Source organism: Dendrobates tinctorius, unplaced genomic scaffold (assembly GCF_039654945.1).
Source record: "Dendrobates tinctorius isolate UK_male_01 unplaced genomic scaffold, ASM3965494v1 ptg000106l, whole genome shotgun sequence".
Taxonomy (NCBI): domain Eukaryota; kingdom Metazoa; phylum Chordata; class Amphibia; order Anura; family Dendrobatidae; genus Dendrobates; species Dendrobates tinctorius.
Window position 1 is genome coordinate 348,285 of NW_027361774.1, and position 11,827 is coordinate 360,111.

At 41.4% G+C, this 11,827-nt stretch overlaps 1 protein-coding gene across 1 annotated transcript in view; it reads left to right on the top strand.

The window, feature by feature from the left end:
* Positions 1 to 11,588, top strand: part of LOC141100541 (uncharacterized) — a 66,707-nt gene extending 55,119 nt beyond the window's left edge. The window contains exons 2-7 of the mRNA XM_073589103.1: positions 185 to 334; positions 464 to 643; positions 726 to 849; positions 929 to 1,026; positions 1,223 to 1,313; positions 9,586 to 11,588. Of these exons, the coding sequence (XP_073445204.1) occupies positions 257 to 334; positions 464 to 643; positions 726 to 849; positions 929 to 1,026; positions 1,223 to 1,313; positions 9,586 to 11,027 (2,013 nt within the window). The 5' untranslated portion in view covers positions 185 to 256 and the 3' untranslated portion in view covers positions 11,028 to 11,588. The remainder of the gene's footprint in view (positions 1 to 184; positions 335 to 463; positions 644 to 725; positions 850 to 928; positions 1,027 to 1,222; positions 1,314 to 9,585) is intronic.
* Positions 11,589 to 11,827: the final 239 nt, after the last annotated feature.

Here is an 11,827-nt window from a genome sequence, read left to right on the forward strand (position 1 = left end):
CGAGGAGGAAGCTGCTTGTTGTCTGTGGCCTAAATATATAGGTTTTATTAGTAGATGTCAGGGAAGAAAACTAAACCCTGTAAGATAATAAATCTCCTCATATGTTTCTCTTATTATCTCCAGTAATTGTATTATTACACAGGATTCTTTTGATGTTACATCGGATCATCTTCTTCTCATTCAGGTCTCTACAATATCGGATCCTCTCAGTGAAGATCTTCTACAAAAGAGAATTTTCCTGATTTACCCATCAAGGATGGATATGGACAGAGACAAGATGGCGGAGAGGATATTGCACCTCACCCTAGAGATCCTCTTCCGTCTCACTGGAGAGGTGAGAGATTCTGATGACCTCACATTACATCATTCTTATCTATGGGAATAACAGATGGACAGAACTGGAGAGGTGAGGACTCTGGAAATGTCTGTAGTGAGATTTATTCATGTGTCTCTCCATAACCAGGATTACACAGTGGTGAGGAAGACCTCTAGTGATCGCTGTCAGGACCCTGTGTCTGAGGGATGGGGAAGACCCTTGAGCCCAATCACGGGGCCTCCACCTCAACCCCTGATCCATGAGGACATCAATGACCAGAAGATCCTAGAACTCATCTACAAGATGACTGAGCTGCTGACTGGAGAGGTGACACTGCTGGGAATGCTGGGACATTATACAGTAACGCTATGAAGGGATCGGGGGATGACGGTATCATTGTATGTGTCAGGTTCCTATAAGGTGTCAGGATGTCGCTGTCTATTTCTCCATGGAAGAGTGGGAGTATTTAGAAGGACACAGCGATCTGTACAAGAATGTCATAATGGAGGTTCCCCAGCTCCTCACATCTCCAGGTAATAGGACTATATACACACGGCCTATAATTATCTGTATGTAGAGAATGAATTCAATCCCTGTATGTGTTTCCTCCAGATCTATCCAGTAAGAGGACAACACCAGAGAGATGTCCCCGTCCTCTTCTTCCACAGGACTGTAAGCAAGAAGATCCCAATGTTCCTCAGGATCATCAGGTAGATGGAGAAGGTGTCAGGAGATCTCCTCTATGATGTGTAGACAGCTGTGAAGGTCTTGTGCTCAGTCTTGCTGTATCTACCAGTATTATATGTTTTATACTTGTGTAATGAGAACGGTGGAGATGGCAGGATTAGAGCTGATCATAGATGGGACTTCTCCATCTGTCTGTGACTTTTACAATATTTGTTTCAGGGTGAAGATCTGACCCATATTAATACTACAGAGACATATGTGAGAGAAGATGAGTGGTGTAAAGAGGAGATTCCCACATATGACTACCCAGGTGAGTTGTAACCACTGAATGCAGAGAAGTCACAGATTCCTCTCGGTCACCGGCTGTGGCTGCTTTATCGGTGTGGTAGTCCTGCCGTATTACCATGATCACCATTTTGCCTCTAGACCACAACATTCTCCTCCACCCAAAACTGTTCAAATGACTTTGGGCATTGAAAGCCCTTTTCTATAGAACTTACAACCTGGAGGATCCACCTACCCCCTGGGATTAGTGTGAGGGTGATCCCTTAAAGCGAGATCTATATGATTGCTTGTACCTGACCCAATAGAGGCCGAGTGCACGCTTCAAGAGTCACACTGAACACAGAGTTAGATGTCTACTCCTTTCTCAGCAAAGGCTTGCACACAACTGAAGTTTATTCTTATGACAGAGAGACAGGAAATGGGTGTCACACAATCTTCTGAGTAGCCAGTGTCAGTCTATGATAGGTCCATTTCAGCTTCACTTCCATATATGGTATCCAGTATCTCAGCTTCTGCATTCCAAGGATTCCTTCCAGGGTGTTGTCTGAAGACACAGATGCCATCTTGGTACACCATATCTGAACTGACTTATGTAAGGGTTAATAATTTCATCAGCCATTCTCTCCTTCACATTAGGAGACGCTGACCGTTACCTGCCCAGCTCTGTAACTATAAAGCCAAATGACAGCGTACGTAGAATGTGCTGACAAGATAGGAAATCACTTGAATAAAAATCTTATGCTGGGCCTGTAAGAGAAAGCGGAGGGTAATGATGCTGTTGGCTTCCTAGATCCCTGAGATCTTATCGGATGAATCTTCTCTCCCTTCTGTGCTGCTGAATGTCTCATGGTCCCTACAAGACCAGGTCCAGTCTTTCTGGCCAATCTTCCCTTTTATGAGCGACACCAGTAAATGTGCAGTGAGGCCAAGTGTGAATTTCTGTCCAATAACAGCAGAGTTTCCGTTTATCCTGACTTTTCAATTTGTATTAAAACCAACTAACTTCCAGGAGGATTGTGATAACCTACAGGACAAACATTCCACCTGTGCCCTGATAGATCTCTAAGCTGTGCGTGGCTGAGGGCTGTAATATACATTTATTCCCGCCTGCAGGAGATGTGTTGGCTCCAGCCCTGGTGTCATGGATTCACTCCACATCATAAATTACATTGTTTCTGATCCTAAGGAATTTAGATTACTGCACAATCTCTCCTGAAATGGGGAGCAATATTATTTCTCTAATCTTCTGCTCAGGATCCATAGTAGCTCCAATGGTCCACCATAAATGAGGGCAACTCTGGTTTACTGTTGTGTAATCTGTATTTGTAGTTTTCAGTTAATGAGATTCTCGTGCTCTGGGGCGGGGCTGTGGGCGGGGCTTTATGTGGTGCTCTGATTACATATTCATCTATATTGGCTTATGACAGGTCGCTGATCCCTCACTGACCTGCCCCCCATTATTACATAATAATAATAATAATCTTTATTTATATAGCGCCAACATATTCCGCAGCGCTTTACAGTTTAACAGTTTCAAAACACAAGTCATAAGTAACAATGTTAACAATACAATAATTAAAGCAAAATAAGACGACCCTGCTGGTGAGAGCTTACAATCTACAATGAGGTGGGGGAGATACAGAGTACAGGTGTGTATTTACAATGGTGTATTTACAATGATGGTCCAACCATCTTGTGGGATTGAGGGATGGATGGAGATAGTGAATGGGATACACACGCACACTTACACATACAATGACTTTGATTAGTGAACGTGATAGGCCGCTCTGAACAAATGTGTTTTAACCCCTTCACCCCCAAGGGTGGTTTGCACGTTCATGACCGGGCCAATTTTTACAATTCTGACCACTGTACCTTTATGAGGTCATAACTCTGGAACGCTTCCATGGATCCCGGTGATTCTGACATTGTTTTCTCGTGACATATTGTACTTCATGTTAGTGGTAAAATTTCATTCAAATAACTTGCGTTTATTTGTGAGAAAAATGGAAATTTGGCAAAAATTTTGAAAGTTTCGCAATTTTCCAACTTTGAATTTTTATGCCCTTAAATCACAGAGATACGGCACACAAAAAACTTGATAACTAACATTTCCCACATGTTTACTTTACATCAGCACAATTTTGGAACCAAAATTTTTTTTTGTTAGGAAGTTATAAGGGTTAAAAGTTGACCAGCGATTTCTCATTTTTACAACACCATTTTATTTTTAGGAACACATCACATTTGAAGCCACTTTGAGGGGTCTATATGATAGAAAATACCCAAAAGTGACACCATTTCGGCGCATGGCAGAGCTCAGAATGGAAGGAGCGCCGTTTGACTTTTTCAATGCAAAATTGGCTGGAATTCAGATCGGACGCCATGTCACGTTTGGAGAGCCCCTGATGTACCTAAACAGTGGAAACCCCCCGCAAGTGACCCCATTTTGGAAACTAGACCCCCTAAGGAACTTATCTAGATATGTGGTGAGAACTTTGAACCCACAAGGGCTTTACAGAAGTATATAACGTACAGCGGTACAATTTAAAAATCATATTTTTTCCACAAAAATGATCTTTTCACCCCAATTTTTATTTTCCCAAGGGTAACAGGACCCTAAAAGTTATTGTGCAATTTGTCCTGAGTACGCTGATACCCCACATGTGGGGGTAAACCACTATTTGGGCGCATGGCAGAGCTCGGAAGGGAAGCAGCGCCATTTGACGTTTTTGGCTGGAATTGAGATCGGACACCATGTCACGATTGGAAAACCCCTGATGTACCAAAACAGTGGAAAACCCCCACAAATGACACCATTTTGTAAACTAGACCCCCCCAAGGAACTTATCTAGATGTGTGGTGAGCACTTTGAACCCCCCAGTGCTTCACAGAAGTTTATAACGCCCGGGCGTGAAAATAAAAAATTCGTATTTTTTCCACACACATGATCTTTTAGTCCCCATTTTTTTTATTTTCCCAAGGGTAACAGGAGAAATTGGACCCCAAAAGGTGTTGTCCAATTTGTCCTGAGTATGCTGATACCCCATATGTGGGAGAAAACTACTGTATGGACACACCTCGGGGCTCGGAAGAGAAGTAGTGACGTTTTGGAATGCAGACATTGATGGAATGGTCTGCGGGTGTCATGTTGCCTTTGGAGAGCCCCTGATGTACCTGAACAGTGGAAACCCCCCACAAATGACCCCATTTTGGACACTAGACCCTCCACGGAACTTATCTAGATGTGTGGTGAGCACTTTGAACCCCCAAGTGCTTCACAGAAGTTTATAACGCTCGGACGTGAAAATAAAAAAATCATTTTTTCCCCCAATTTTTTATTTTCCTAAGGGTAACAGGAGAAATTGGACCCCAAAAATTGTTTTGCAATTTGTCCTGAGTAGGCTGATACCCTACATGTGGGGGTAAAACACTGTTTGGGCGCATGGCAGAGCTTGGAAGGGAAGGAGCACCATTTGACTTTTTCAACTCAGAATTGGCTGGAATTGAGATCAGACGCCATGTTGCATTTGGAGAGCCCCTGATGTGCCCAAACAATGGAAACCCCCAATTCTAACTCCAACCCGAACCCCAACACACCCCTAACCCTAATCTCAGCCCTAACCCTAGCCCTAACCCCTAGCCCTAACCCTAATGGAAAAATGGAAATAAATACTTTTTTTTTATTTTATTATTTTTCCCTAACTAAGGGGGTGATAACGGGGGATTTGATTTACTATTTATGGCGGTTTTTATATTTGGCAGTTGTCGCACGCTAAAGGACGCTTTTTATTGTAAAAATAGTTTTTGCATCACCACGTATTGAGAGCTATAATTTTTCCGTATTTTGACCCACTGAGTCATGAGGGGTCTTATTTTTTGCGGGACGAGTTGACGTTTTTATTGGTACCATTTTCGGGCACGTGACATTTTTTGATCGCTTTTTATTCCGATTTTTGGGACGCAGAATGAACAAAAACCAGCGTTTCATGAATTTCTTTTGGGGGAGTGCGCTTACACCATTCCGCGTGCGGTAAAATTGATAAAGCGGTTTTATTCTTCGGGTCAGTACGGTTACAGCGATACCTCATTTAGGTCTTTTTTTATGTTTTTGTCGGTTTTATGCAATGAAAACTATTTTATATAAAAAATAATTATTTTTGCATCGCTTTATTCTGCGAGCTATAACTTTTTTATTTTTTCACTGATGATGCTGTGTGGCGGCTCGTTTTTTGTGGGACAAGATGACGTTTTCAGCGGTACCATGGATATTTATATGCGTCTTTTTGATCGCGCGTTATTACACTTTTTGTTTGGCGGTATGATAATAAATCATTATTTTTTGCTTCGTTTTTTTTTATTTTTTAAGGGGTTCGCTAAAGGGGTTAACTAATGGGACAGTTTTATAGGGCGGGTCGTTACGGACGCGGCGATATCTAATATGTGTACTTTTATTGTTTTTTGTTTTTTTTTTATTTCCAAAAAATGGATTTATTTGGGGGAATATTTTTTTTTTTTCTAATTTATTTGGCAATTTTTTTTTTAATCATTTTAACACTTTTTTTTAATTTTTTTTTTAACTTTATTAAATAGTCCCAGGTGGGATATCACTGTCCTGTGACAGATCAGCATTAAGGATGGACTGGAGAGGGGATAGTAGAGTAACGGAGAGGCCAATTAATAGAGCATTGCAGTAATAATAATCTTTATTTTTTATATAGCGCTAACATATTCCGCAGCGCTTTACAGTTTGCACACATTATCATCACTGTCCCCAATGGGGCTCACAATCTAAATTCCCTATCTTTGCAATGTGGGAGGAAACCTGAGTACCTGGAGGAAACCCACGCAAACACAGGGAGAACATACAAACTCCTTACAGATGTTGCTATCCACTGAGCCACCATGCTGCCCATAATGCAGGCGGGAGTGGATCAATGCTACAGTGAGAGTTTTTGTTGTTTCCATGGTGATAAGGCGGATTCTAGAGATGTTCTTTAGGTGTAAGCGGCAATAGCGGGCATGAGATTGTATATGGGATGTGAAGGAGAGATTGGTGTCAAACAACACCCAGACAGCGCGCCTGCTACCATGGCGTTATTATGGTGCCACCCACGAGAGGGAAATGTCAGATTTAGGGAGATTAGTAGACGGCAGGAGCAGAAGAATTTCCGTTTTTGAGAGGTTGAGTTTCAGATCGAGAACGGACATGATGTTGGAGACTGCGGACAGACAGTCACTGGAGTTCTGTAGTACAGCGGGGCTAAGGTGGGGGGATGACATGTATAATTGTGTGTCATCAGCATAAAGATGTTACTGAAAGACAAATCTGCTGATGGTTTGTCCAATTGGGGTGGTGTAGAGGGAGAAGAGAAGAGGGCCAAGGACTGAGCCCTGAGGTACCCTGACATTGAGAGGAAGAGGAGATGACGTGGAGCCAGAGAACAAAACTCTGAAGGAGCAGTCGGAAAGATAGGAAGAGAACCAGGAGAAAGCAGTGTCCTAAATGCCCAGTGATTGGAGCCTAGAGAGTAGGAGACGGTGATCAGCAGTGTCGAAAGATGCAGAAAGGTCGAGAAGAATGAGCAGAGAGTGGTGACCATTGCGTTTTGCTGTCAGAAGGTCATTGGTCACTTTGAGTGCATTTTAAGTCAAATGTAGGGGCGGAAGCCGGACTGTGAAGAGTCTAGGAGGAAGTGAGTGGAGAGGTAATGGGTAAGCCGGGAGTAGACTAGGCGCTGCAAAAGTTTAGAGATGAAGTGGAGATTGGAGACTGGTCTGTAGTTAGTGCAGGATGGGTTGAGAGCGGGTTTCTTTAGTAATGGAGTAACGATGGCTTGTTTGAAGGAGGATGGGAAAATGCCCGAGGAGAGGTTAAAGATTGTAGTTAGGGGAGTTGTGATGACTGGAGAGAGAGACTGGAGGAGATGTGAGGGAATGAGGTCGGTCGTGCATGTAGTCGGACGAGAAGAAGACAGGAGTCTGGAGACTTCTTCTGTGATGGGATCAAATGTGGAAAGTGAGCCATGGGAATCACAGCACTTGGTGGTTGGGTGCAGATTTCCTGATGGATATTATCTATTTTTTCTGTAAAGTGGGAGGCCAGGTCATCAGCACAAATGTCAGTGATAGGGGCTTGTGCTTTTGTCCTGAGGAGGGAGTGAAAGGTGTCAAAATGTTTCTTGGGGTTGTTGGCTAGTGAGATCAGGGTGGTGAAGAAGTTCTGTTTGGCGAGGTAAAGGGCAGCGTTATAGGTTCTTAACATAAATTTGAAGTGGATGAAGTCTTCTGGTGTGCAGGTTTTTCTCCATAGGCGTTCAGCACTCCTAGAGCATCGCTGGAGAAGTTGAGTTTGCGATGTGAGCCAGGGCTGTTTTACTCTGTGTTTGGAAGTTCTGAGGGTGAGGGGCGCTACTTGGTCAAAGGTGCTTCTAAGAATGTCGTTGTAGTGATGAACAGCCAGATCAGTACAGGAAAAAGAGGAGATTGGGGACAGTGATGAGTGTAGTCTCTTATAGACGCTACTACGCAGGCGCCGCCATCGCCGGTGATAATTTGCTGGATGTAATTTTTTTTCTAAGCCTCACAATAGCCACAATATTATAGGCATTATCAACAATAATATCAATGCTATTATATGCATTATGTAATAATGGGGGCAGGTCAGTGAGGGATCAGCGACCTGTCATAAGCCAATACAGAGGAATATGTAATCAGAGCACCACATAAGTCTCATTGACAGTTACAGGAATCGTTTGATCGCAGTGATTGCCTCAAAAGGTTGTGCAACAAAATATTAACCCTTTCATGCCAGAGCCTGTTTTTGCCTTTGTGACCAATTTTTTCAGCTCTGACCAGTGTCACTCTATGAGGTCATAACTCTAAAATGCTTCAATGAATCCTGGTGATTGTGAGACTGTTTTCTTGTGACATATTGTACTTTATGATAGTGGTAACATTTATTTGATATGACTTGCCTTTATTTGTTAAAAAAAGGAAACTTGACAAAAATTTTGAAAATTTTGCAATATTCACATTTTTTTATGCTCTTAAATCAGAGAGTCATATAGCACAAAATAGTTAATAAATTAACATTTCCCACATGTCTACCATCAGCACAATTTTGGAAACAATTTTCTTTTGTTAGGAGATTATAAGGGTTAAAAGTTGACCAGCGATTTCTCATTTTTACAACAAAATTTACGAAACCATTTTTTCAGGGACCACCTCACATTTGAAGTGTTTGGGGGGTCAATATGACAGAAAATACCCAAAAGTGTCACCATTCAAAAAACTGCACCCCTCAACGTGCTCAAAACCACATTCAAGAAGATTATTAACCCTTCAGGTGCTTCACAGGAATGAATGGAATGTGGAAGGAAAAAATAAACATTTCTATAACAAGAAATTTCCTTTAGACCTAGTTTTTTTTACTTTCGCAAGGGTAACAGGAGAAAATGGATTATACATTTTGTTTTGCAATTTCTCCTGAGCATGCCGATGATACCCCATATGTGGGGGAAATCTACTGTTTGGGCACACTGCAGGGCTGAGAAGGGAAGGCGCGCCATTTAACTTTTTGAATGTAAAATATGCTGGAATAATTAGCGGTTGCCATGTCGTGGTTGGAGAGCCCCTGATGTGTGTAACCAGTGGAAACCCACAACAAGTGACCCCATTTTGGAAACTAGACCCCCCCAAGGAAATGTGTGATGGGCGTTTTGAGCTTCCAAGTGCTTCTTAGAAGTTAAATACGTAGAGCCGTGAAAATAAAAAGTCATGTTTTTTCCACAAAAAATGATCTTTTCACCCTCCATTTTTTTTCCAAAGGGTAACAGGAGAAATTGGACCTCAAAAGTTGTAGTGCAATTTGTCATTGGTGTGCGCCAATGCAAGAGCACTAGGGACAGCACTAGTACTGGGCATTGTTCCCTGAGTTGGAGACATTTCTCCAGAAGCGCTATTTCTCCTTTTTGTTGTACTGGTCCTTGTGTGTGAGGATGGACCAGAATCACTGCTCATTTCTGATCTATTACTGTTGCTGCTACTAAAGCCCTCAAAATCCACATCGCCATCTGACACTGCACTTTCTTCACTGTCAGAACATAAAAGTGCATAAGCCTCCTCTGCACTATAAAACTGACGGGCCATTTTAACCATTTAACCCTAACAGTAACCCTAACTTTAGTCTGACTTTAGCCTAACAGTAACCCTAACAATAACCCTTACTTTAGCCTAACAGTAACCCTAACTATTGTATTAACTGTAACCTGCCTTATCTGTTTTTCCATTGACAGATGAAGTGAATGCCATTACTCCAGATATATCATCATCCATTCACAGCAAAGATCTGTCATCTGATCCTATGAAACAGGTCCCATCTTCTGATTCATTATTGACTACTAAGGAAAATCAAAGTCACAAAAGAGGCATTAAAACACAAACTGCTCCTAAAGCAAAGAAGTCATATTCATGTTCACAATGTGGGAAATGTTTTAACCACAAAGGGAATCTTGATGCACACCAAAAAACCCACACAGGAGAGAAGCCTTTTTCATGTTCAGAATGTGGGAAAAGTTTTATAAATACATCAAATCTTATTGCACATCAGAGAACTCACACAGGGGCGAAGCCTTTTTCCTGTTCAGAATGTGGGAAATGTTTTAATAATAAATCCTATTGTGTTAAACACCAGAGAATTCACACAGGGGAGAAGCCTTTTTCCTGTTCAGAATGTGGGAAATGTTTTAACAATAAATCACATTGTGTTGAACACCAGAGAATCCACACAGGAGAGAAGCCTTTTTCATGTTTAGAATGTGGGAAATGTTTTGGACAGAAATCATGTTTTCTTTCCCACAAGAGAACTCACACAGGGGAGAAGCCTTTTTCATGTTCAGAATGTGGGAAATATTTTGCACACAAAGCACATTTTGTTGCCCACCAGAGAACTCACACAGGGGAGAAACCTTTTTCATGTTCAGAATGTGGGAAATGTTTTACTCAGAATTCAAGTCTTGTTACACATCAGAGAATTCACAGAGAAGAGAAGCCATATTCATGTTCAGAATGTGGGAAATGTTTTAACCGGAAATCACAATTGGTTGATCACCATAGAACTCACACAGGTGAGAAGCCTTTTTCCTGTTCAGAATGTGGGAAATGTTTTAACCACAAAGGGACTCTTATTATTCACCATAGAACTCACTCAGGGGAGAAGCCTTTTTCCTGTTCAGAATGTGGGAAATGTTTTAAGCACAAAGGGACTCTTATTATTCACCATAGATCTCACACAGGGGAGAAGCCTTTTTCCTGTTCAGAATGTGGGAAATGTTTTAACCAGAAATGGCATCTTGATGAACACCAAAGAACTCACAAAGGAGACAAGCCTTTTTCATGTTTAGAATGTGGGAAATGTTTTACTCAGAATTCAACTCTTGTTACACATCAGAGAATTCACACAGCAGAGAAGCCATATTCATGTTCAGAATGTGGGAAATGTTTTAACCGGAAATCACATTTGGTTGAACACCATAGAACTCATACAGGGGAGAAGCCTTTTTCCTGTTCAGAATGTGGGAAATGTTTTACTCAGAATTCAACTCTTATTGCACATCAGAGAATTCACACAGCAGAGAAGCCATATTCATGTTCAGAATGTGGGAAATGTTTTAACCGAAAATCACAATTGGTTAATCACCATGGAACTCACACAGGAGAGAAGCCTTTTTCCTGCTAATGTGGGAAATATTTTAACCAGAAAGCGCTTCTTGTTAGACATCAGAGCAGTCACACAGAGGAGAAACCTTTTTCATTTTCTTAATTTGGGAAATGTTTTACTTGGAAATCAACTGTTAATAAACATCAGAGATGTCACATAGGGGAGAAGCCTTTTTTGTGTTCATAATGTTGGAATAGTTTTAGCCAAAATTGAATCTTCTTAAATGGGTTGTCTCTTGTCATTCCTCATGTTTGCTGACAAAAGGATAAAACTAAGTTTTATTAATTCCAAATATAAAACTATACCCATAATTCATCCCCTGAAGGTTAGTCAATAGGTGACTAAAAGAAAAAACATGTACCCCACAGTTCAGTACAGTACATAGGGTGAGGTGATGTATACACACTCACTCTCCAAGACTCTCATTTCTATGGGTTTCGTCGTCCTCACCAAAGGCGACTCATCAGGAGACTATTTAATATTGACCTATATTCAAGTGAGACTAGACAAAAAACTAAAATCATGAATCATGTTATCCGAAACAGTCAGAAAACTAGCCCCATATTGGCAGATCCCAGACCTCACACTATACTTTGTAAGTTTATAAGCCCCTCCAGTGTCAGGAATAGATAGTATGTGACAATACAGTATAATTCTTGTGTTTTTCTCCTATAGGGACTGCCCTAGTTTGGTAATGTAACTGCTGTTAATTAGTAGTGCAGACAAATTATCCTAGACTAAACTCAGTCTTCAGACGGCCCAATACGTACCACTCAGGGAAAACTTACCTGCTCCAAAGATCATTAGCAGCTTCTAAC